Genomic DNA, 27,180 nt, shown 5'->3' on the forward strand with positions numbered 1-27,180 from the left:
CCACTGAATGCCACAGCATCACTCAGCACCACTGAATGCCACAGCATCACTCAGCACCACTGAAGGCCACAGCATCACTCAGCACCACTCAACGCCACAGCACCACTGAATGCCACAGCATTACTCAGCACCACTGAATGCCACAGCATCACTCAGCACCACTGAATGCCACAGCATCACTCAGCACCATTGAATGCCACAGCATCACTCAGCACCACTGAAGGCCACAGCATCATTCAGCACCACTGAACGCCACAGCATCACTCAGCACCACTGAACGCGACAGCATCACTCTGTGCAACCATTCAACAACAACTGGTTCTAATATGTTCTCTCAATGTTTCAAGCTTTATTACAAATGTCACAAAAAGGTGTTAATATTTCACTGCTGTTCTTGGATTTTCATCACGATAAAATACAATGAACATAACCTTCCCAAAAGTTATTAACAAAAGATTAAGCTATTGCCATTATAAATTACAATAACCTTTATTTAAGTATTAATTATTAAAAAAATTAAAAGCCATTTTCAATTGTAATATTAAAACTTCTAAGTCATGTAAATACAACACATATTGCATTACAAATGCTATAGGTGTCACGTTTGCGAAAGTTAAAACTATTGGCATTGTAAATGACAAAGCTATTAATTTCGCTATTTTCAAAACCAACACATAAATAAAATATTTGTCATTTACAATACCAATAGCTCAAACTTTCCTAATGCGAGACCTATTGCATTGCAAATGCTTGTTCTATCTGGTTTCAATTTCTGGCCATCAATTGCTCCTAAATAGGCATTAAATGATCTGATCCAAATACACCATTTCAACTGGGGGTTCACCAGCATCTTCTAAGAAAGGAGATGGTGGTGTGACTGTTTGCATCATAGTGCACTACTACACTTCAAATAATGTGTACTACAGAAAATAAGATATAAACTATACACAAAGTAAAACACAGGACTATCACAGAACTTCTTGTTCTAACCATACAAATAGTCTCCACATTCAAACACACAGTATGGTCCAAGTATCAGCACGAAAGAAAAACAAAAGGAAAAAAAGAAATGTGTCCAGAAGCGGGCCTATCGCTGTGGATGGAATGATACTCTTTTGAAAAGCATGCCAATTGCTGCTTTACCAAGTACAGGGTAAACTTTTGCCAAATTAGAACGGGTGCTGCATAATAAACATAGTGTGCCAATAGTTGTAGCACTGAAATAAGCAGAAATGACAAGCGTGACAATCACTGTTCTAGACCTTCAAATTGACATCTCAAAGAAAGCATGCCAATCACTGTTGTAGACCTTCAAATTGACACCTCAAAGAAAGCATGCCAATCGCTGTTGTATAGAGATCCACAATGATCCACAAAGTCAGCAGATGGAGCTGTGGTACAACCAATGAACTCAATGGTATGCACCATCAACGCAATGGTAAGAATCCACTCCTGTTCACAGAACATAGACGGGACCAACAGCAGAAGATTACCACACTGGAGGCCACCAGGTAAGTAAAGGATTTGCCAAAAAGACTGCAAGCACGAGCATCTCGCAAAACCGTAGACTGCTCAAAGAAATATATGCACAAAGCAGGACGCATTCAGGGCCGCGAGGGTGGGCTCGTGGAGATGTTAAGGGTCACGTGAAGCATAGAAAGCTTCACAGTGCCCCGGAGCGTGAGTTAAAGTTAACAGCCAACAGTGAAAAAAAACTGTAGGAAGATGGAATCTGACTATATGATTACCCCCATTTTTTTCCTGGTGTTTTGCTGGTTTTCGACTTAGTTGGCCTGGGACCCTGCTGTTCAGGGCCCAAGACTATCTGCTTTCCATTTGACTCCATGTACTTTAGGTACATACCAGATTGGTTACTGGGTCACCCTTGTGAGCCCCTGTATAGTGTACCATAGGTACCCAGGGTACAGGTGCACCCTAGGCCTACCAGGGGCTGCAGCATGTATTGTGCCACCCCTGGTTTGCCTTCCAAACTGACACCACAGGTCTGTTCACACAGCCTGGGTAAGGTGGTGTAATCGCCTCTTACTTAGATATAGTATACCTACATCTACCTTTACATATAGACACATATACAGCTATAAGCCACTCCTATGGTAGGCCTCGACAATCCTGGAGGCAGAGTGCTTGGTTTTATGGTTTTATGTGAGAGGGTGCTCTGGTATGAGCTGAGCACCTCTGCAGCTTTCGGAACCATCTTCTTATAGCTGTTCTATGATATAGCCATACCATATACTCTTAAGTGCATTATAATCCTCGTGGTTAATGCTAACTTTGGTTTGGCTTTATCAAAACATGTTGTGTAAGGTGTCAAACTCTTTGGAATACTACCCCCCCGCGCTAATTCTGGCGGCGGGGGTAGCACTACACCCTTCCAGAGCGAAAAGACATGTAAGTTACTGCTTTACCCGGTTACCCGGTTAAAGTTTAACAGAGCCTCAGCATCACAAAATGGATGCTGCTGCCACAGACACAAGTCTGACCTCCTGTTGCTGGACTAAACTCTGGCAGGGGAGGCCTGGATAATAGGTTTCCTGTCCAGGGAGGTGCCAGCACCTCCCAAGACAGGGGTTTTGTGTATTGGGGCAGGAAGGGCTGTATTCAGTGAATGCTTCTAGACACTGCCTGGGGCACACAAGGTGCTCCATGCATAGCCCGGTTCAAACCAGTTGCTGGGGCACTTCAGCCCCAGCTCTGGTGTGAAACTGGACAAAGGGAAAGGGGTGTAACCACCCCCTTCTCAGGTCCACCCATAGGAGAGACCTAGTCAGGTAATCCAGACCCCTTTCTTAGTATAAGTATAGGAGCTGTGTCCCTGGGACTTTAGATTATCCTGGACGAATCTTTGAAAGACATATCTTGGACTTTCAACATTCCATTCTGACTGGAAGACGGAAGACATCTCCCTTGTGGTCAAGGAGTGACCACCCTGTGCAAACAGGCACCAACAGCAACTTCGCCGGTCTGCAGTTTCAAGGCTCCCGTTGGAACCCGAAGACTCTGTGACAAAAGAACTGGACTCCCAGACTTCTCTGACCCCCATCCACATCCACAGCAAAGCTGAGACCCGTGGCGGACACGAGAAACGTGGGACCGGACATCTTGGACATCCTGCATTTTGCGATCTGAACTCCTTTCCTGAAGCCTCAGTAAGTTGTGCATTGGGGTGCGAGAAGCCCCGAGCACCATTTGCACCGAAGCTCAGGCCCCCACACTCCGCGAGTGTCCCGTGGGCCCCGCCTTTGCATTTGAGCTTGACGCGTCTTCCCGGTTCATTTGCCCATTGGCTAGTGAGCCCCCTGAAGATGCCATCTTCAATCTAACTTGCTTTCCTGGTTGCTCCAGGCTTGCTTCAGCTTCCCTGAAAAGGAGATGCGCCACAGACCTTGCTGGTCTGCAACAGAGCCAATCTCGACATCCTGCATGGGTTGCGGTTGCCAAGGCTTGTTGAGTCCAATCCAGATACCGACGCCGCAGTCATCTAGATCCATCATGGGACAGCTCGAATCCAGCTCCTGGTCATCGTCGATGCCTCCTGGACCTCGTGGCTGAAGAGACAAACTCACCTTCTTCACCTCAAGCACCCGACATCGTCTGGTTCCTTCCTGGTACCTTCCTGGTTACTGGCTAGTGACCCAGACTCTGTCCCCTCTGCTTTCAGGTTCTTCACATTACCGATCCACCCTTGGATCCACCCGGACATTTTTCCTCTGGTCGCCTGCAGCACTTCTTTGAAGCTCTCCATTGAAAACGACGACGAAACCCAACACGTAGTCACCTATGCACCCGGCTTCCCTGGGTGAGGTACCACGAGTACTCCGGAGCTCCCGTGGGTCTTGACTCTCGAAGTGCCCTAGTTTAAAAGGGTTCCATCCTAGTCCATCACGAAGTGTCCTTAAATTGTAACTTTGTATCTTTTACGATCTCCATAGAAAGTCAACGGGAACCCGCGCCTGTGTTTAGACACTGCACGCGGCTCCTGTGGGTCTCCTACTTCCTAACCCTTGGTTGTTTAGTGTAGCCCTAGTGATTCTACAGGCCCTAGGCCTGCTTTCTAACTCTCACGTGGTACTTATACCACTTTCTTAGTATATGGTTTGTGAGGACCCTAGGGCATAACGTATACTGTGCAACTTATCGTATATTAACTGTGTAACTGTGTGACTTGTATTGTATTTTTACCTCTAACCTCATAAAGAGTGCAGAGGGGTTGTGTTTAGATTAAATACATATATATTTGATATATACCTTGTGTGGTGTCCTTTCATTTGGTATTCAAGGGATTATATATGGTAAAACAACTTGCTTAACACGCCTACTGAAGTCTTAGCCTGAAGACTGCTGGTTCATGCTACCACGATGATAGCTTTCTATAAGGTTGACTTAACAACCACCATCAATAAGGATCGATTAGACTGGTGCAAGGTGCCCACTAGAACTAGTGGACATCATATGCCAGGCTAACTTCTCACAAAAACGCAGCCATACAGTTAACACATAGATGTTTTGAAAGTTGTGAAACATGCAAATCTTGAAACACCAGAACAACAAGACCTTCAGTGCCTCCTGGAAGTCACGGTCTTCTTGCCTCCATGCAAGGTTCTTGAAAGCCCCTAGTCGTCACCAGAATTGTAGTGACAAGATCACAGAAGCTTTGGTGTTAAACCACAAAAGGTTTATTAAATTATACGCTGTGAGTACAAGAACCCAAGAGACACAATCAGCTGCCAACCGTTTCGTCAGCCGTCAGGGCATCGCGTACCTTTCTAACACGCTATAACATTACTATGTCACAAGAGAACCTAGGACATAACATCACCGACATAGATAAAGGTAAAAACCCCATTACACCGTATGCCACAGTGCTCTCCTCCTCCAGCTACTTTAATAGGAAGCAGGGCATCCTGGCGCGGGATCCAGGACCTCACCCTGCACCTGCTTGCTGCAAAACCACATGGTGGTGGTGTTGTTATGTTATGTTATGTTATGTTACACTTTATTTGTAAAGCGCACGTACATCAGATTGATTTCATGGCGCTTGTTAGACGGGGACCTGGAGGGTCGGCCGAGGACAAGGAGAGAGGCCTCCAGAGAGGGCCGTCTCCCACGATCGTACAGACAAGTAACTTCCCCTCCACAGATGGACACCACACAAGGATGAGGTCAACACTCTTTATATACGATTCTTGAGGCAAGGAGATCAACGATACAGTGAGATCGGGACACAAGGGTCCACTCAATTCTAGTCTCTGGTGAGGAAAGGGGTAGCGGGACAGTCTGGGTACCGATCTGGTACGGAGGTGGTAGGATAGCTCACAATCCTCGAGCTCGGAGTTCCAGGAGGTTGGGCCGCGGCAGCGCCAGCGGGCTTGGATGGTAGTTCACACAAGGAGGGGCCGCGGCAGCGCCAGCACGTCCCGATGAGGCTGTAGGTTGCAGAGGGCCGCGGCAGCGCCAGCAGGTCCCGATGAGGCTGTAGGTTGCAGAGGGCCGCGGCAGCGCCAGCAGGTCCCGATGAGGCCGGAGGTTGCAGTGGGCCGCGGCAGCGCCAGCAGGTCCCGACGAGGATGTAGGTTGCAGAAAGCCACGACAGCGCCAGCAGGCAGGACGATGATTCACAAGGCAGGGCTGCGGCAGCGCCAGCAGTCCGTCAAGGATGAGTTCTTCAAGGTGTCTCTCGACTCCAGGATACAACTGCCTTCCTGCTCTGGAGCTGCCCCAGTTATAGGTCTGGTCCCCTTTGATGTCCGGACCCTCGCTCTTGGAGGTCGGGAGGTCCGGGATGAGGGAGTCCAGACACCCAGCAGGGGGGTGGAGCCAGCGCCCAGGGAGGCTGGGGGCGATCGGCACCTGGCGGGGGAGAGCCATCGACACTCCTCTCTCCCATTGACCTGCCAAGTGGTCCGTTCACCTCCTGGGTGGATGGTGGTGCCTCGATGTCGGGGCCTGGCCAGGCCCAGGGTTGGGGTCGAGTTGAGGCCACGCGGCCTCGTGGTGCAGTGTCCAAGATGGCGGCTGACCCCGGGCAATGGTGCTGACGGTGGTTCGGGTCAGCCGATGTTGGGATGTTCGGGAGCAATCGTCCCGTGGGGGGACGGATTGCGGTTGGTTTCTGTGGGTTGTCGGTGTAGTTCTTCTGATGACACTGGAAGAGCCGGTGTCCATGCCCTGTCATGCGGGGAGGGAGTGGGCCTTCACCGAGGCCTGTCCAACATGCGTCCCCCCCAGCTGAAGGCGGGGAGAGTCACCCATCCTCTTGGGTACTCTCCTCGTCGAGGGGGAAAAAGCGGGACAGGCCGTCCGCGTTGGCGTGGTCCTGGCCTGGACGATGCTCCACAGTGAAGTCCATCCCCTGCAGGGAGATGGACCATCGCAGTAGTTTTGGATTTTCCCCCCGCATCTGCATCAACCATTGCAGGGGCCTATGATCTGTTTGTACCCGGAAATGGGTGCCGAAGAGGTAGGGCCGGAGCTTTTTGAGGGCCCACACTACGGCGAAGGCCTCCCGCTCGATGGTGCTCCAGCGTTGTTCACGGGGCAGCAGGCGTCGGCTGATGAAAGCCACTGGCTGGTCGATTCCTTCGGCGTTGAGTTGGGAGAGGACCGCCCCAATGCCCTGATCTGAGGCATCCGTCTGGACGATGAATTCACGGCTGTAGTCGGGGGCCTGGAGCACCGGGGCAGTGCACATGGCGGCCTTCAGCTTCTCGAAGGCCGCTTGACAGTCCAGGGTCCAGTTGACTGTTTAAGGGTTTTTCTTGGATGTGAGTTCCGTGAGGGGCCCCACAATGCTGCCATAGTCCTTCACAAACCGTCGGTAGTATCCGGTGAGCCCCAAGAAGGCTCGGACCCCGGTTTGGGTGACGGGGGGCTGCCAGGACTGGATGGCAGCGATCTTGAGCTGGAGGGGGGCCACCAGACCGCTCCCCACTTGGTGTCCGAGGTAGGTCACGGACCCCTGGCCAATCTGGCATTTGCTGGCCTTGATGGTAAGGCCGGCCTGTTGGAGGGCTTGCAGGACTTCTCGGAGGTGGTGGAGGTGGTCTGCCCAGTGACGGCTGTATACAGCGATGTCGTCTAGGTAGGCGGCGCTGAACTCTTCAAGGCCCGCCAACACCTGGTTCACGAGTCGTTGAAAAGTGGCTGGAGCGTTTTTCATGCCGAATGGCATCACTTTGAAATGGTAGTGGCCATCCGGGGTCGAGAAGGCGAATCGTTCTTGGGCTCTGGGGGTGAGGCCGATCTGCCAGTAGCCCGCTGTCAGATCGAAGATGCTTAGGTAGCGGGCAGCCCCCATACGGTCAACTAGTTCATCTGCCCGGGGGATGGGGTGAGCGTTGGTTCGGGTGACAGCGTTCAGACCCCGATAGTCTATACAGAACCGTAGCTCCGGGGTGGTGCCCGGGGCAGCAGCTTTGGGGACCAGTACGACTGGGCTGGCCCAGGGGCTGTCGGAGGGCTCGATGACTCCGAGGGCGAGCATTTTGGAGACTTCGTCCTGGATGCAGGCGCGCACCCGATCCGGCACTCGGTACGCCCTGTGTCAAATAGGTGGACTATCCCCAGTGTCCACGTCGTGAAGGCACCAGGGGGTGACCCCTGGGGTGAGGGAGAACAGGTTCGCAAATTGCAGCAGGAGAGCCCGACAGTCTTGGCGTTGCTCCGGGGTCAAGGCATCGGAGAGTCGGACCCCGTCCACTGAGCCATCTTTCTCACGGGTCCTCAGTAGGTCAGGGAGGGGCTCGGAATCTTCTTCGGCCCCACTGCCGGTTGCCATCAGGAGGCTGAGTTCCGAGCGTACGAAGTGCGGTTTGAGTCTGTTGGCGTGGAGGACCCGGAGGGGGTTCCGGGGGGACTCCATGTCTATTAGGTAGGTGACAGGGCTCTTGCGCTCAATCACCTTGAAGGGCCCCATCCATTTGTCCTGCAGGGCGCAAGGTTCGATTGGTGACATCACCCATACTTGCTGACCGGGTTCGAATTCAATGGAGGAGGCATGTTGATCGTACCATTTCTTCATGTCTTCCTGACTGGCCTCAAGGTTGGCTTTGGCGAGCTCCCTGAATCGCCGGGTCTGGTTGCGGAGGGTCAGGAGGTACTTATACACGTCCGGGGGAGTCTTCTGGGGGGACATCTCCCATTCTTCTTTAACCAGGCTGAGGGGCCCCCGGACAGGGTGCCTGTACAGGAGCTCGAAGGGGCTGAAGCCGAGGGATTTCTGGGGAATCTCTCGGTAGGCGAAGAGGAGGCATGGGAGCAGCACGTCCCATTGGCGACGTAGGGGTTCCTCCAGACCCATGATCATCCCCTTGAGAGTGCGGTTAAACCGTTCGACCAGACCGTTTCCTTGCGGGTGATAGGGGGTCGTGAATCGGTAGGTAACCCCGCACTGCTGCCATAGAGATTTCATATATTTGGAGATAAAGTTTGTGCCCCTGTCGCTGACGACCTCCCGGGGGAAGCCCACCCGAGAGAATATCCCCATCAAGGCTCGTCCTACCACTGGGGCTGTTATGGTCCGAAGAGGAATGGCCTCGGGATAGCGGGTGGCGTGGTCCACCAGGACCAGGATGAACCGGTGCCCCTGTGCGGTTCGAGGGTCCAGGGGCCCCACAATGTCTATTCCCACCCGCTCGAACGGGGTGGTGACAACGGGGAATGGTTGCAAGGGTGCTTTGATTTTTCGGCCACTCTTCCCGCTGGCCTGGCAGGTGGGGCAGGCCCGGCAGTGGTTGGAGACATCATTTCGCATTTTGGGCCAGTAAAAGTGTGTTACCAGGCGGTTGTAAGTTTTATCCTGTCCCAAGTGCCCGGCAAGGGGGACATCGTGGGCTAAGTTCAGAAGGAAGTCTCTGAAGCGGAGGGGCACCACCAGCACCCGGCTGGCCCCTAATTCAGCAATTCTCTGTTCACTGTACAGTAAGTCATTGTCCCAATAGATCCAGTGGGCTCCTGCGCTGTCTCCTGTGCTCTGGGCGAGGGCTTGCTGTCGGAGTCCCTCGAGGGAGGGACAGGTCTTCTGCTCTTGCCGGAATTGTTCCTGGGTGGGCCCACCCTCTTGGCACCACTGGGCCAGTTCTGGAAGATCCTGGAGCTGAGCCGGCCCTTCTTGGTTTTGCTCTGGGGGATTGGTACTGAGGGCGTCTCCCTCCGGGACGATCGGGGGAGGAGGTGCTGGCCATTCGGGTTCTTCGGGACTGGAGATGGCGCGGGCGGCCATGGACCGGGTTGTTACGCAGGCCCAGTCCGGGATGCCCAACATCCCCAGGTGCTCTCTTCTCTCAACTGCTGCCCAGGGGGAACTTTCGAGGTCGTTTCCCAGGAGGCAGTCCACCGGGGCATCATCACGGACAGTCACCTTTAGCATACCGGACACTCCTCCCCATTCGAAGGGGACGCAGGCCATCCGACACAGGCTCTCTGAATTGTCTGCTGATCGGACGGTGCAAAGAACGTTTGGCAAAATTTGTTCGGGGGTTACCAGATGACATCGGACTGCCGTCACACTGGCCCCGGTGTCACGCAGAGCTTCGGCCTTGCGCCCGTTAATGTTCACCCACTGGCTGTATTTCCTCGTGTTGGCGGGTAGGGGGGCCCGCGGAATCATGTCTCTTTCCCCTAGGCAAGCCAGGATCATGGCGGCGGGTTCCCACTCGGGTTGTTCTTGTTCGTACTCCTCATACTCTTCGGAAGCTTGTTCCTCTCCCAGGGCGGCGGGAGCGACCTGGCGTGGTATGGGACTTTGGTTCTTCGGGCAGTTAGGGTCGTTGGCATAGTGGCCGGTCAATGGCACCGGTGGCAAGTGACGTTAGCTCGGAACGCCGGACGCATCGGGGGGTTTCCCCTACCGGCCGGGGGCGGGGTGTTGCTGGTGGGAGCTGCCGGGACGGCATCTATGCCCCGACCCTGGCCTCCTCCTCCTCGGGGGCGATGGGGACCTTGGTTGGTTCTGTTTGGATCACTTGGCCCACTTCGGGCAACTCGAGTGCTTTCCCATCGGTCAGCTTCGGCTGCGAGCTGCCGAGGTTCAGTCAATTTACTGTCGAGGAGGTGCTGCCTGAGCTCGACAAAGCAGTTGTTGGAGAGGTGCTCCCATACAATGAGGTTGAAGAGTTGCTCGTAGGTTGTTACGTGGCTGCCTTTGATCCATCCCTCGAAGGCTCTGCTGAAATAGTTCACATACTCTACCCAAGTGGTACCCGGGATCCGCTTGCAGTCGCGGAACCTCTGGCGGTACATCTCGGGCGTGAGTCCGTATCGAGTGAGGAGGGCGGCCTTCATGTGGTCATAGGAGGTCATTTGATGGTCCGGGAGCTGCAGCAGGGCGTCGCGCCCCTCATTGACGAACCTCCCCCATAGCCCGGCTCCCCAGTCATTTCGATCGATCCGGTGGGAGGTCATGGCGATCTCATAGGCTTTGAACCACTGCTGGATATCGTCGTTTCGATAGTATTCTCTGACGACATCCTTGGGGATGTGGACTTTTGGTTCGGCAGGGCCCGGGGTGTGCGGGCGTTCGACCACCCCGAGATCTTTATTCTGCTTCCGCATTTCTATCTCAGCTAGCTTGCGCTCATGTTCGTATGCCATTTTTTTCTCTTTGAGTTCCCTCTGCTTTTGTTTCTCTTCCCGCTCCTCTCGGAGCCGTAAGTGTTCTAGCGTGATCTTTTGTTCTGCCAATTTCAGCTCTCCGTCCAACCGGAGCCGTGCCAACTCCAATTCATGGAGTCTGCTTTTCTCTCGTTCTTGGATCTCCTCCGGGGAGAGACCCGATCTCCTTCCTTCTGTCGGAGGGGTGTTTGTTTCCGGCGCCTCGAGGTTTTGGTTCTGGGGTACGGCCGTCCCCGTTTCTGCCCAAGATTCTAGGGCGTGCTTGAAGTCCTCTTTCGTGCTCAGCCCGGTGGTAGCAATGCCTAGTTCCATGCAAAATTGCTTTAGCTCTCGATGGTTTTACTCTTCTAGTTTCTCCATCTGGAATTTCTCTGTGGATCCGCTTTCTTTTGTTGACATCGTGGTTGAGTCGTGGGGTAAGTTACTCTCTGTACGATTATGCGTTGGTTCGGATCGCGCCGCTGGCCACCAATGTTAGACGGGACCTGGAGGGTCGGCCGAGGACAAGGAGAGAGGCCTCCAGAGAGGGCCGTCTCCCACGATCGTACAGACAAGTAACTTCCCCCCCCACAGATGGACACCACACAAGGATGAGGTCAACACTCTTTATATACGATTCTTGAGGCAAGGAGATCAACGATACAGTGAGATCGGGACACGAGGGTCCACTCAATTCTAGTCTCTGGTGAGGAAAGGAGTAGCGGGACAGTCTGGGTACCGATCTGGTACGGAGGTGGTAGGATAGCTCACAATCCTCGAGCTCGGAGTTCCAGGAGGTTGGGCCGCGGCAGCGCCAGCGGGCTTGGATGGTAGTTCACACAAGGAGGGGCCGCGGCAGCGCCAGCAGGTCCCGATGAGGCTGTAGGTTGCAGAGGGCCGCGACAGCGCCAGCAGGTCCCGATGAGGCTGTAGGTTGCAGAGGGCCGCGGCAGCGCCAGCAGGTCCCGATGAGGCCGGAGGTTGTAGAGGGCCGCGGCAGCGCCAGAAGGTCCCGACGAGGATGAGTTCTTCAAGGTGTCTCTCGACTCCAGGATACAACTGCCTTCCTGCTCTGGAGCTGCCCCAGTTATAGGTCTGGTCCCCTTTGATGTCCGGACCCTCGCTCTTGGAGGTCGGGAGGTCCGGGATGAGGGAGTCCAGACACCCAGCAGGGGGGTGGAGCCAGCGCCCAGGGAGGCTGGGGGCGATCGGCACCTGGCGGGGGAGAGCCATCGACACTCCTCTCTCCCATTGACCTGCCAAGTGGTCCGTTCACCTCCTGGGTGGATGGTGGTGCCTCGATGTCGGGGCCTGGCCAGGCCCAGGGTTGGGGTCGAGTTGAGGCCACGCGGCCTCGTGGTGCAGTGTCCAAGATGGCGGCTGACCCCGGGCAATGGTGCTGACGGTGGTTCGGGTCAGCCGATGTTGGGATGTTCGGGAGCAATCGTCCCGTGGGGGGACGGATTGCGGTTGGTTTCTGTGGGTTGTCTGTGTAGTTCTTCTGGTGACACTGGAAGAGCCGGTGTCCGTGCCCTGTCATGCGGGGAGGGAGTGGGCCTTCACCGAGGCCTGTCCAACAGCGCTACTCTAAGGGTGCTAGTCCTGGGATGTTACTCGTATGTCTGTCTAAATAACCATGTCTTTAAAAGCCTTTGAAAATTCATGAGGTCTGTGCAGGATCTGCTTTCTAGAGGCAGGGAATTCCAGTATCTAAGGCCTAGTATGGCAGACCTTATTCCGCCGAAACGCTTCAGTTTGAAGGAAGGTAGGGTCAGGAAATGCCTATGGGCAGATCGCAGGTTGCGGGTCGGAGTGTATCTTTCAATAAGACTGTCAATGAATTTGGGGCTTCTACCATTTAGGGATTTAAAGATAACGAATCCCATCTTAACGGTGCATCTTTGAGTTATAGGGAGCCAGTGCAGCTTCCTCAGAAGGGGAGTGACATGTTGGCGCCTATTTTCCTGAAGGATCAGTCTAGCTACCTGATTCTGTACCAGCTGAAGATGGTGGGTGAGATAAGCAGGAATGCCAAAGTATAGAGAATTGGCGTAGTCTATATGGGATATCCCCATAGCAAAGACCGCCTGTTTTTTTGCTTCCTGTGTAAGGAACCTACTAATTTTCCTTATTTTTCTCAACTGAAAAAAGCACGTTGAGATTACAGATCCTATTTGACTCTTCATTGTGAGGTCATTATTAATTATGACCCCCAGTATTTTAGCACATATTGAAGGGGTAGGGGACTTGAACCTGCTCCCCTTGATGGATAGAAAAAAGGCTTTTAGGGCCAGAGGAATAGTCTAAAGCTTTAGAAGTGGAGATGGCTTTTGGTTGGAGACCTTAGGCCTGTGACCTCCATCTCTCCTAGGTGCCCCTTCAACCCAGCAGTGATGCCTCTGTCACCACAGGGAACTCTGGGTGTGGGAAGGTGAGCAGCTGCCACAAGTCAGGTTGTCATCCGCCACTCACCTCTGCAGATCCTGCTCCATATCCCTCGAAATCTTGAAGAAGTCAGAGGTATAGCTGTTGCTCAACCCACTGGGAACCTGAAGTTCCACTGCAGAGCCCCCAAGTGCCAACTGCCATTTGGATGAGAAGGATACATGACATCATCATCCTTGAAACCCAGGACTGATACCAAAACAACAGTATAATATCTTGATTGTCCCTGATGCAGCAGAGGAAAGGCCTGGAACCTCATCAGGTCCAAAAATGCCCCAATGAATGTAAGCGTCTGTGAGAGCTTATTGATGGTGAAACCCAAAGTTGTTAGGAGTTCAGCCGTTGTCCAGAAGTAGTCTACAAATGACTGTGGTTAGCCTGTCTTTCAGCAGCCAGTCATTGATGTACAGGAATGCTTGTATTACTGACCTCTAAAAATTGAATGTGACTACACAAGTGTCCAAAGTAAGGCCAAAGGGGAGCACAGTAAATTGAAAGTGTTAAGGCCCACTTTGAACCGTAGGTAATGCCTGTGGAACTGCTTGATGGGCATATCTAAAATAACGCTCTGCAAGGCTAAGGACCCATAGAGATTCCTGGGTCCAGAGCTGGCAGGACCTTAGCTAGCATGCTGATCCTGTCCTTCCAAAGTAAGGCGTCCAGAGGGGAGAGTTCCAAACTAGGCCCAAGGCTGCTGGGTTTTTTCAGGAATTAACCTGAATAGCCTCCTACCCCTTTCTTCAATTCCGGCTCTTTAGCACACTTGGACAACAAAAGATGGCCTTCCTGCATCACGATTGCTAAAGGTCCTTCAGAAATATTCTTCTCTGGTTTAGGAGGATAGGGGGGTGGGGAGGGGTGGGGAGGAGGTGAAAGGTAGGCCGCAGGCCTTCTGCACAATTTGTAAGACCCATCTTTCTAATGTGATGGTTCTCCAGCTGGGGAGGAAATATAGTATCCTACCTCCTACAGGCCAGGTGAAGTCCATGCCATAAAATGACTATGTTGCCTGCTACAGTACAGATTGAGAGGGTTGACATTTTCTGTGAGCTGGCACCCATGAACAGCCTCTTAATTTTCTGTATTGACAGGGAAGTTGTTTAGCTTGTATCAATGGTCCCAAAGATTGTGATGTGGCATAGCTGTCGCCAAATCATTCTAGTGCTGAATCGGCCTTTTCTCAATGAACCTGAAGCAACTGATGGACTTGCCCATTCAGAATGCTTGCAAGTCTCCAGAAATCCCAATTGATTGCATCCTGGATGCCTTCCGAGCATGACATTAGTGCCAATAGATCTGCTAATGCAGCCCATAGTGTCCAGCGCAGCTCAGAGCACATACTTGGCTGTGTCCTGCCCATCATGTCTCATCTGGGCTAAGGAAGCCTTAGGTCCTATAGGGCGGTCTGCAAGATGTTGCATCCTATAGTGCGTGCACGTAACTTACAAGGCAAACTGCCTTAATAGATCTCAAGGCCAAACTCGGCGAAGAAGACATTTTCTTTCCAAAGGCATCAATGCTTTTTGATTTCCTATCTGTGGGGTTTTGTTGGAAAGGAATTCAGATTAACTTAGCTTGTTCAGGCTTTACAACTTTATTAATTACTATAATTTTGTCTCTTCCCACTTTGACAGATAAATTAGTATAGAACAATGTCCAAGAAAAGGGTGTCTCTTTTGCAGTGGATAGATGAAAACTAAAAACCAGATGGCATTTATTATACAAAAATCTGAAAACTGAAAATAAAAAATGGGAATTGGAATTTTTTCTTAAATTCTTCATTTTACAAAAATTAGAAAACTGAAAATAAAAAATGGGAACTGGAAATAAATGGAAACGAGCCTTCAAAAATGGGAGGAGTAAGAGGGACTGTGTTTTACTACCGCAAGTAACGTTCATTCCATTCTGGGTGCATCCACAACCTCTTTGCATAGCAAGACGACACAATGTATCAGCAACCACAGTTTTAAATGTGATGAATTAGAAGAGTCACATTCATGAAACCTACCAGTCTTCTCCGCTCTTCCTCTACAGCAATTAGTAGTCGTGCAAACTCTTTGAGTGACTGGGCTAAAAGAGAACAAATATATAGATTAGTTATTTTTTAATTGTTCCTATTTAAAGGATGAACATCAAACATAATAGAACATTAGATATTATCTTCCTAGTGTCAAATTTAGTGTCAAATTTAAAAAGACATACATGATATCCTATATAACTTTATTTGGTATATGTTGACGAGTAGCTTCATAAAAAACAAGAATGCGTTTGATCAAAGATGCTTTGAACACAATTGTGCCTGCCCCGACTGGGTAAACAGGTATCCCTGTTTCCTCATTGCCCTTCTACACCCTGTCCAATGAATGGTGTTATGTTCTACAGCAATCTTCCTTAACTAGAGCTCTGGCAAAAGACAAAAGCAGCAATAGGCACTGTGGCGTCATGTGGGCCCTATGATGGCATCCTGTATTACTTTGGATGTACCAGCTTTAAATGCTTGGTTTACCTAGACAACAACATCTAGGTGTTATGCTGTTCACCACTCTACAGGCCAATGAAAACACTTTGAATGACTGCCATAAATAAGTCAAAGTAAGTCAGTGGGATTAAATTAATGTGGAGGGTATGTAGTGCTATTGTGCAATTTTGTCATAACTTTAAAAACTACCATTTTGTGCTGCTCATTCTATCCTTCTGAAAAACAAGATGCATGCCTGGGAAAAAAAGAAAGACTGCTAGGTGCACAGTTTGTACTGCAATCTACCAAACTCTAATGGTGACAGAGGTACCTGTATGCATAGAGAATCTCAATCATAATCCAAAGCTTACAATGCAAGAACAGCAAAAGTAGTAAATACGATGCACGTGAGCAGTAGGAAGACTGTAAAACCCCAGCAGACACAAGGAGAGTGGCATGACCATCAACGGAACAAACACATCAATGTAAAGGCGCGTCATGCTGATCTCAATGTTAAAGACGACAATTGGACACAAGGGCGCTGATAGTAAAAATGGAAGGTTCATAGCCCACTTGGAAAAATATGGACATCCCTTCTTGCCTAGGCCAAAACATGGGGATTTGGACGTGTAAGAGTTGCAAACCCAGAGAAACATGGAATAAAATTGTGCAAAAAACCAGGAACAAAGCAATTTACAGGTTGGAGACAGGAATAACCTGCAACAGTGAATTTGTGGTAGAAGAACTTGAAGGTCCATCTATAAGAGATATATGGAAGCACAATATGTAAATGAAAAAGGCAAATTCTAGGCCACCTACGGGCAATAAAGAACAGTGATTACACCTATCTGGTTTCAAGACATTTGAATCGAAAACACACTGGAAGCTCTTAGGCCCAGATGTGCTAAACACTGATAGCAAAATACTGTTCGCAATTTACAACCAGTATTTTGCGACCAGTGTGGTATTTTGCGAACCAACCTATGTAATAAGTTGGCTCACAAAATACCTAAATCGTAGTTAGTCGCAATTCTTCCTACGTTGTGAGCATTAAAGAGAGAGGTCACAAATTGTGTCCTACTACAATTCCCTGATGTTACAGGAATGGTGGCCTGCTTTTAAATAGAGAAATATTTTTTCAATGTAGTCCATTCTTCGTATCGGAAATGCGACTGTGTTAAAAAAAAGGTAACTTTTTTTGTTTAGGAGAAGGCAGTGGTCCCGTACACCACAGCCTTCTCACGGACTATACGTATTTTACATTCTCATAAGGGTAAAAGTTTGCAAAGGGACCCCTTCCTTTTTTGGAATGGGTTGCCATCTCCTCTGAGGTGTAGGTAAAATATCAATGTTTTGCTATTAAATTTAGGGTTTTGATATATAGTATACTGATTCAGTATTTGGAAGTGATACCGGCATCACGCCCCTTCCATATACCGAACCGTATCCATTATTAAACACATTTTGCAATTGCTGAATAACTAAATGCATTAAAAACACATTGGAAATACATAGGAAAAGGTTATTAGCATTTGCAAATCCTCTCGTTTATTGATTCTGAGGGTTTGTGAATGCTAATACCCTTTGTACATATCTGCCCTTAGATCTCTTCAATTCCATAGAAAAAGCAAGTTGAGACAGGTGGGAGTCCAGATAGACTGATGTTCTGGATACAAAGTTCCTTATCCACTAGTTAGAATATCTGTCAGTGAGTGAGCCATTTTGCTATTGAAGCACTGATTGTTCTTTGTGTTTCACTTTAAAAAACAATTTATATCATGTCCTGAAATACACATGTCGCAGCGAGTAGTCAAAGGTACCTTGTTCAGATTGCACACTAACTTCATTGTACACATCACTAGGTGGCAGCATCCCCCTATCTATCAGGAGAGACCATCTTACCTGCTGTGCTGCCAGGTATATTGCCAGGTATATTTCAGCACGATTACCTGAGTCGCCTAATTGATTTTCTCGAGGCGTTTGGCATTTACCGTGCTTCCCTCTGTTTTGTTTAATTGTTAGTTTGCATAAATGCCGGTCTGATCTTTTCAAATATCGAATATCCATACATTCAGACAACTGGAATGTACATATCGAGCTTTGGAAACATAATTGGTATAATTATAAACTTTGCCTAGCGCGAAATTCTAACCCACTTCATGCAGAACAAAAGCTGCGACACAGAATGTGGCTTTTACAATGGTGAACTCGAAAACAAATGCTAAATAGGCCATGATTTAAAACATGTTTAAGTATATATTGTGGGGGCGGGGTAGATTCTTTACAAAACGCAACCGCAAATCATTTAGAAATAAAATGATGATACAAAATCTATACATGGGAAGTTACGCAAATGTAAAATGGAGCAGATTTAAGAAAGTAGATACAAAGTGTATATCAAAAAGGAACAATCTAGCAAATAGAAAATAAGGCAAATGCATTTTGACAAATATGCACCACACAATAGGCTAATCAACTAAAACAGTGGCTTCAAATGAAACAGATGATAGACGGACGGACAAGATGGAGGTTCTTATTCTGGGCTCCACCCCCTCCGCCTGGGATGAATCCTGGTGGCCAGCGTCGCTGGGGGCTGCGCCGACACCCACCGACCACGCACGCAACCTGGGGTTCCTGACCCAGCAAGTCAACACTGTCTCCTCCTCCTGCTTCAACATCCCTCCGCATGCTTCACAAGATCTACAGATGGATCCCCACCGGAACCAGAAGGAGGGTCACCCAGACCCTGGTCACCAGCAGGCTGGACTACGGCAACGCCCTCTAAGCGGGAGTCACGGTCAAACTCCAGAAAAGACTTAAAAACACATAAAGAACGCCTCGGCACGCCTCATCCACGAAATCCCCCTCCACAGCCACATCACTGCCCACCTGAGGGACTTGCACTGGCTCGCCATCAACAAGAGGATCACCTTCAAGCTCCTCACCTACGCGCACAAAGCACTCCACGACTACGGACCAGCATACCTCAACAAATGACTCACCTTCTACGCCCCCAACTGCCAGCTTCGCTCCGCTGACCTCGCCCTCGCCACCGTTCCACAAATCCACTGAACAACCATTGGTGGCAGATCCTTCTCCTACCTTGCCGCCAAGACACGGAACACCCTCTCCATCCACCTTCGCCAGACCCAGGACCTGCTAACCTTTAGGAGACTTCTCAAGACCTGGCTGTTAGAGCGTAGCAGCTTCCCCCCTTAGCACCTTGAGACTCTCACGGGTGTGTAGTGAGCTCTACAATTGTCTGATTGATTGATTGATGATACAACTTGAATGATTTTTTGGCAGCTATGAAAACAGCCAGTTTAAGTGTGTTCACTGCAAAGTTCTCAATTTGTCCAGGAATGAATATCATACCGAATTTTGGTTTCAGTTTTGCTTTCTCTTTCTTGTAGTTTGGTTTTCCTATAATAAATCCAGAACTTTCCGCTTCCAGCCCCAGAATGCTAAGAACAAAAATTGACAAAATCAGCCAGTGCTGCTTTTCCATAGAGAACAGTTTCTCGAGCTTCAATAAGACACAAAGAACAGGCACAGTATGGCAGCTGAAGTGCAAGCACCCATCATAAATTCGAGAACAGACACAGTACATCGAGCAGCTGTGAAGGCATACCTTTTATACAATAAACAATACACTCTTCCCTCCACCAAGCTTTTTCCAAAGGACTCCTACTAAGCAGCAAAGTACAAACACTCATCCTCAATGCTTCCATTGACTCATCCATGTTCATGGACACCTGGAACCATGCCACCGTCATGCCTCTGCTCAAAGAAACCATCCCCTGACACAGCCATACATTCTGCCTACAAAGCCATCTCCCTCCTACCATACCCAGCAAACGTCTTAAAGAAACTAATCAACCGATGCCACATCGACCGCCTCAGCAACCACCAGATCCTTGACGCCACGCAGTCCAGATTCAGGCCCAACCACAGTACAGAAACAACACTCATCGCCGCCACAGACGACATCTACATGGTCCTTGACAAAAGAGGCATGGAAGCCCTCATTCTCTTGGACCGCTCTGCAGCATTTGCCATGGTTCTACACCCTCATCCTCACCAGGAGCCTGCACAAGTTTGACATTCAAGGACCAACTGTGTAGCATACAACTTGTTAGTCGGGCATCTTAGTCTTTGGAAGACAGCAAACTCATCTACCAAGTGTCTTAAGGTTTATGGCTCAGCCCCCACACTCTTCAAAGCATACGTGATCCCTCTGACCAACATCATTTGTGCACATGACATCAACATCCTCTCCTATGCACAACTCATACTCTCCCTCTCAGAGCCCCCAACACAGTTCACCTCCTGCATGATTGAAGGACCTAAATGGATTAAAAACAACGGTCTTAATCTCAACACCGACAAGACAGAAGTAGTAATCTTGGGCAAGAAAACTTCCCCCTGGAATTCAAACGGAAGGCCGACCAAACTCAGACTCACATCAAGAACTCACACTAGGAACATCTGAATAATCATCAATAGCAAACTGGACATGACCGCTCTAGTCAACACCGTCACTGAATTTTACTGAAAATGCTGAGGAATATCTTCAAATAGCTCACAAGCAACATTAGAAAAATTGGCACTAGCATCCTAGTCACCAGCAAGTGGAACTATGGGAACACCTTCTACGCTGGCATCACCAAACAACTCACTAGAATACTACAAACAATCCAAAACTCAGCAACCATACTCATCCTCAGCCTCCCACATAGAACTCACACACCTCAGAGAGCTCTACTATCTCCCGATACACAAACATGCTCAATCACATCTCCCAACAACCACTCAAACACCTATACTCCAAATGCCTCCTAATCGCACACATCCCACGCACACACAGAATCAGATCAGTGAAAACAATTTGGTAGTGGTGTTCCCTAAAAGGGAATAACCGCACATCAAAGCATAAATAAATGTGAAGAAACCTTGTAATCAGGGCACATTTATATCAAAATTGCTCTAACTACAGCCGGGGTGCTATAAGGGCCAATGCCAGTCACTACCAAGAATGACTAGAGCAAATCAGTGCGACCAGGAATTCTCTTACATCAGTTATAAAGTGTGGAATGGCCTCCCACTTAACACTAGAGCCTCTTCCGCTCTTGTAGAATTCTGCAAGTAGCTGAATACCTGGCTTTTCAATTATGGAACCTACCAAACCTACCATAGGCAGTGCTAGGCAAACACACCTGCTCAGAGCCAGGATAGCATTTCCAGGTGATAGTGTGCTTTACAAATACATATTACATGGGAGCAAAAGTGCACAAGCAAAGAGCAGATACTTTTAAGCAGCACTTAAAGCTTCCATCAGACCAAACAGAACAGGTATAACATTGACTATAATACTCCATTTTTTTCTGACACAACCAACACATGCAGTTTGCATGATTACCATGCACGATAAATACAGATCAGGTACACCAAGGGCGATAGCAGTGCAAGTATCCTAGCATGCACGCCCTTTACCTGGCACACACGCAGCCACTAAAAACACATATGCAGACACCAGCCAGATACAGAAGAGGCATCAAACTATGTGTTCACAATAGAGTAACAATGGAAGTAATTCTAATATGAAAGGCTGGTGTGGGAGTATCAAACCACCTCAAAACAATTTAGTAACAAGGTCTTGATCCTATGGTTCGATCCCCAGGGCCGGCGGCAGATTAGCCCAGCACCATGTGACTCTGGGCAATAGCTTGCTTAATCTTCCCGACGGCCCCCAGCGCCTAGAGACCCTTACGGGTGATTGTGCGTTTTACAAATGTGGATTATTATTATTATTATTATCTTCTGATATTCTAAGCACAAACATTTATGTTATACCAGATTATGACTTTGAAACAATACTACATCCTTACCGGTAATTATAACAGTTTAAAGGCAAATCAACTTTCCATCGTTAGATTTGAAACCTGCACCTCCAAAGAATGCATAGTCAAATTGGCTTTCTATTACCAGCATACAGATACCTTTAGGCAAAACACTGTTCACCATCTATTAATCACTAATATACATTTTAGGTATCTATCACTCTGTGAATTGTGGACGAATTTTATAAAGCAATAAAAGAATGCAGATGACTATACTCCTTCTCCGAATTGGCCCAGTTTATGGGGAAAGGATGACTTGTCTCTTTTAGAGACTAAAGTCTCAATGACCTGGTGAAGGCTTTCTATGTCTGATTCCTTCATCAGCATGTTCAATGTCAATGGCATCTCGTTTCGATGGTGATGTTGAGTTGTGTGTGTTGGCCTTATATGGGTTCGCTGCTGTTCTGGATGAGCATCTGGGATAGCATATTCTGTTGCTTTGTTATCTAAAGTGATAATCTTGACAGCTGGTCAAAGTAGGCAATACTCTGAGTTATATTCCTTCAGCCAGGGAAGCAGAGCTAAAAATGCTGTGCACTCAATGTATGTATCTTGGGAGAAATAAGCAAATATGAGGTTGGAATGTCCTTCTAGAAGAAAATGTCTGTTCTTATTTTTGGTAGCTTTAAGCACCATCTTGATGGGCAGATGTAATAGCAGTTATGGTTTGAGGTTTAGCAGAATCGCGTTGTTTCTGAGGACATATACAGTGGGCACCTGAAATTGTAGAAGTTCCAGAAATTGCACATCCAGCAAGCAGTGGATGAGTTCTTGAAGAAAGCTGAAGAAAGGTTATCATGTCATTTGTTTTTCTGTTTCTCGTGGATCCTGTATAGCCGGATGATATGGTGAGATTGGTCTTCAAAAGCAGTTAGCTTCTGTTTTAGGGACCGTATCTCCTGTCCCTAGTCAGGTCTGTAGTTTACTTTGTCTTCTAGAGTAATCGTAAATTGCCCTGTTCAGTTTAGTCAATGATGGAATGAGAATTGATGTATTAACTTAACTTCAGAGGACATCTTGGTCGCTCAAGTGTTTATCAAGCTGTTCTTAGAGCCAGGCGCATGGTGGTGTGTTAAGTGGCTTCTGCCATTTTCTAGGCTGTAGATGGAGCTGTGTGATTCAGCCAAGCAAAGGCCTCTGAGAAAAGAAGCTGCCTGACCAGTTTGGAGGACCAGTATGGTGTCATAAAGGTCCCTCCATCCATACGGAAGTGGGTAAGATATAGAGAGATGTGTAGCTATCAACCATCTATTAAACTATACAAAGGATAGACAGCATTATAGCTCCTCCCACAGACAAGACCAGATGAGCTGCATTATAAGTTTCTGTGTTCACATGTGTTGCTTAATTTGAGGGTCGCCTTTATGAGTAACAATTGCTGGACGTACTGATTTTAGGCATCTGAGTCAACAAATATCCCTTAGGTGCATGCGATTCAGACACACATTATCTCAATAATTGGTCCATATCTTTCATTCTTGATTTTGCTATGTCTAATTTTGACATGTGGTACAACTTCATAGGTATATCAGGTAATGAACAATCGATGAGTAGAGGTACAGTATGTGGTTTGTTTGATTTCACCACATTGTGACTTATCTAACACTGCAGATATGTATCATATGAGTGTGCTCCATGTAAACAAGCCTTTACCACCCCTCGCTGCCGACAGTCTCAAAATGCGGCTCCTGGATGTCTGCTGCTCACAGAATATATGAGCCTGACTAGCCTGGTATCTGTCTGCTTGTCCTCTGACTGCCGGAAAGACAGTGTTAACAATGAGGAGCTTAACACCTCACCTCCTATTCTGGTCTGTATCACAGTTTTCTTTTCTCTTCCCCTGGATGTATTATGCTGGGTGGGCTGCACCATAGTCTGTATTCTCCCATAGAGCCTCAGGGGATTACTGAAGTCTCCTGATTAATAAGAAGTGAACCAAAAAGGCACCAGGGAGCGTAACCCCCACCACCAAGCAGCCAGATTGTCCATGGCTACTCTCTATCTCCGGTTAATAATGTTCACACAGATAGCAGGTTATTGAATGTCTATGGATGCATACTTTTTCACAAAGTGAGTCCTTGTAATGCCCGAGTACAGAAGCTTAGGAGAATCCTATAAAACTAGCATTGGATGAAAATAAGCGTGCCATCTATTGATTCCTCAACCATTTGTATGCTCCAGAGAAAGTAACTAAGGGATAAGAAATTCTATTTAACTTAGAAGTTTCAGAGGTTGCAGGGTCAATCCGATGTATTGTATTGTACTGTAATTGCATTTATATAGGGCTTACTACTCCTGAGTGATGAGGCGTCGATGCACTTTTTCTGCGAGTAGCACGCTACTCCGGGACCCATAGAGGATTAGTGTTGAATTAGTATAATGAAACATGCAAGTACATTTTAAGTGGTGGAAAGGTTAGTCAGTTATTTGGATTTGGAATGATAGTAGAATAGAGGAGGAAAAAGGTTTGTATTTATATAGCGCTTGTTACCCCTGATGGGGTGTTGAAGCACGCTACTCCTGAAGCCCATAAAGGATTAATGGTGAATTAGTATGGTGAAATATGAAAGTAATCTCAGTGCTGGATATTAGTCAGTTATTTCGAGTGAGAAGGAGAGCGGAGGGATAAAAGGGGAAGAAAGCTTTGCATTCATATATCACTTGTCACCCCTGATGGGGTGTCGAAGCACGCCACTCCGGAACCCATAAAGGATTTGTGGTGAATTAGTATAGTTGAATATGGAATTTGAGAAGTGAACATGTTAGTCTGTTAATTTTGATTGAAAAGGATAGTGGAGTGATAAAAGAGTGAAGGACTTTTATTTGTTTTGTTTTTAGGTCTTAGCAGTTGGAGGAGGCTTTTGGATGAGAAAAAATGAGTTTTGGAGGGGAGGAGTCAGAGGGAATAGTTTAGAAAGGTTTGTTTTGGGGGGTAGGTATATAGAAAGAGATGTCAGATGATACAAGGAGGGGTAGAGTAGGAAAAAGGGTTATTTTGTGGATCATAGTGGTATGTTGCTGTTGGTTTCACCAAGCCAGATATTATCCTGAATAATAAGCAAACTATTAAATATACATGTTTGAGTTCCTCATTGTGCAACTGTGGAATGTCAAGGCAGTTGAGGAACACTCTAAAACTGAGATGCTTATAAAGTGTTATGGTGTTCCATGAACCTCAATGAACATGTTGTTCTTCTCTGTTTCTTTGTGCATATAGTTACTTTGGTTAACTATTGGCACACTAAAAATAAATAAACAAAATAACAAATAAATGCATGCATTTTTATATTAATCTGGCTTGTACTGGACCAATTATTGTTCTATATTGTTCATACACACACTTTATTCATGTTTAAACTCCACAGAAGATGGTCCCATGCTCAGTGTGCCATAGAACTCAAGCTGGACCTTACTGACAAGGCCCAAATAGACCAAAACTAGTCTGGGGTTGATTGTGTTTCCATCCAAAAGGGGCCTGTGGTGTTGCGCTCTAGTCTGTGGACGCGTACGCGATGACGCGCGGCGTCACAGGCGAGAGCGGAACTGGCGCGCATGCGCGGCGAGACGGGGAGAAGAGCGCGAAAGAGAAAAGCGGCAGTTGGCGACCGGAGCGCTTGTAACCCAGACGCTCGGCGCTCTATGTCTTAGCGAGTATTGTTCTTTCAGCAATAAACCGGTTCAACTTATCCTGGCTCTGTGTGCTGCATGTGGGGACAAAGCGAGAACATTATATTGGCGACGAGGCTGAGATCTACCCACCGTCCAAGCACAGCCACAGAGAACGCTGATCCTGGAACCATCTCCACTCCTGGCTCGAAGAACCAGACAACCAAGCAGCCAGAACACAGAGGCATAGAGCGTGGCAGCAGCGTACCCTTAACACGCGACAAGAGACACAACACTAGCGTGACGCAGGTCAGTGCAACCCCAGGGGCAAGAAGCCATTAACCCAGCAAGCTGGCAGCTAAAAGCGACAGCCATAAGCCAGAGGAGGGGGCACAAGCTACTGACCCTACGCAAGGGATAGTGGACAACACCCCTGGCAGTCCCAGAAGCCAAGGAGACACTGCAGTAGTAGCAGAGACCCCCAGTGTATCCCGCAACCTCAGAGTCCAAACGGACACTCCCAGAGGCGAAGCCAAGATGGCAAACCAAACCTCAGCGCTGATGGCCCCCATTCCATTCCTACCCAGGCCAGGGGAACCCCAAATGAAATGGGAGGATTGGAGGGAGTATTTTGGGAACTACATAGAAGCGCTAGAAGATGAAAATGGAGAAGCTTACACGCCTGCAAGAAAAAAGAGACTGTTGCTCCACAACCTAGGTCCTGAAGGGGTGAGGGTGTTCACAAATATCGCACCCAAAGAACGAGATGCGACAGAAACCGACGTATTTAAAAACGCACTAGATGACCTGAACAATCATTTCCGCCCAGCAGTATGTGTTTCCATAGACCGTTACAATTTCCAGCAAAGGAAGCAAGAAACGGGAGAAACCATAGATGACTACGTGGCTGCACTGCGCCGCCTGGCCATCACGTGCCAATACGGAACACTGCAAGACGAGTATATAAAGGACCAGATAGTCATGCATACCACCAGCAAATCAGTGCAAGACAAACTGTGGGCACAGAACGAAACATCGCTCAAAGAAGTAATAGCCATGGTAAAAAAGGCGGAGATGTCGAAACGGTGTGCGGATGCAGCCAAACGTGAAAGCACTCCAAAGCAAATGGTCAACAAAATTGACGAAGCTCCTACTATCATCAAACAAAAAAAGTTCGTATGGAGACCAGAAACGTGAAGCCAAGTGGTCAGGGAAACAACCTGTTCGCACGACTGGGGACAGAAAATTCTCGTGTTATAGGTGTGGCAGCACTGCGCACTCAGCTCAGGATAAACGTTGTCCGGCATTTCGCGCCAGATGCGCGTTCTGCGGCCTAGTCGGCCATTTTGAGAAAGTGTGTCGCAAGAAAGGTAACAAGTCCACAGTCAAATGCGTAGAATCTGCGACGGCTGAACTCAGTGAAGAAGAGGATGGCGAAATGGTGCTGGACGTAGCAGGGAAACGCAGGGACAAACCCCGCACGGACATGCTCATCGGGGGTGTGAAGGTACACGTTGCCGTGGACTCGGGTTCCCCCTGGACAATAGTACAAAAATCCATATGGGAGGAGGATTTCGCACCCGTGGTGGGGCATGAACTGTGGCCGCCGGACATCCGGGCTGTTTCGTACACGGAGAACGCCATTCCCATGGTGGGCTGCCGGAACTTCAAATTCGAATTCAGGGGGAGATCTGCCACCTGCACATTGTACGTAGCCGAAAAGGGTCCGTCTGTCCTAGGTTGGAGAGATGCTGGCGACTTGGGAATCGTGCTCAACCCTGGGGGCAAAGAACAAATTCTTCTGACGGAAGAATGGCCTATTCCCAAAGGAGAAGACTGGAAAGCCAACTACCCCAGAGTATTCGGTGGAACAGTGGGGAAACTTGACAAGTTTGTCCACAAGATTGTACTCAAGGAGGGGGCGATACCGGTGACCCACAAGGTCAGGAACATTCCCATATCCACCAGCGAAGCCGTGCAACAAGAACTTCAGAAACTGGAAAAACAGGGCATCATAGAACCAGTGGACAGTGCGGAATGGTTATCCCCCCTGGTGGTTGCCAAGAAACCAAATGGGAAGGTCCGTCTCTGCGTGGACCTCCGCGAACTCAACAAATGCCTCATCATAGAGAAGTTTCCCCTTCCCAGGATAGAGGAGATGCT

At 48.5% G+C, this 27,180-nt stretch overlaps 1 protein-coding gene across 2 annotated transcripts in view; it reads right to left on the reverse strand.

Moving 5' to 3' along the window:
• ARHGAP42 (Rho GTPase activating protein 42) overlaps positions 1–27,180 on the reverse strand; it is a 664,758-nt gene that overhangs the window by 330,358 nt on the left and 307,220 nt on the right. For both annotated transcript variants that reach the window (XM_086935288.1, XM_086935287.1), the window contains exon 3: positions 15,062–15,123. In XM_086935288.1, coding sequence (XP_086791414.1) covers positions 15,062–15,123 — 62 coding nt within the window. The remainder of the gene's footprint in view (positions 1–15,061; positions 15,124–27,180) is intronic.

The sequence above is a fragment of the Lissotriton vulgaris genome, chromosome 8 (assembly GCF_964263255.1).
Source record: "Lissotriton vulgaris chromosome 8, aLisVul1.2, whole genome shotgun sequence".
In the NCBI taxonomy this organism is placed as follows: domain Eukaryota; kingdom Metazoa; phylum Chordata; class Amphibia; order Caudata; family Salamandridae; genus Lissotriton; species Lissotriton vulgaris.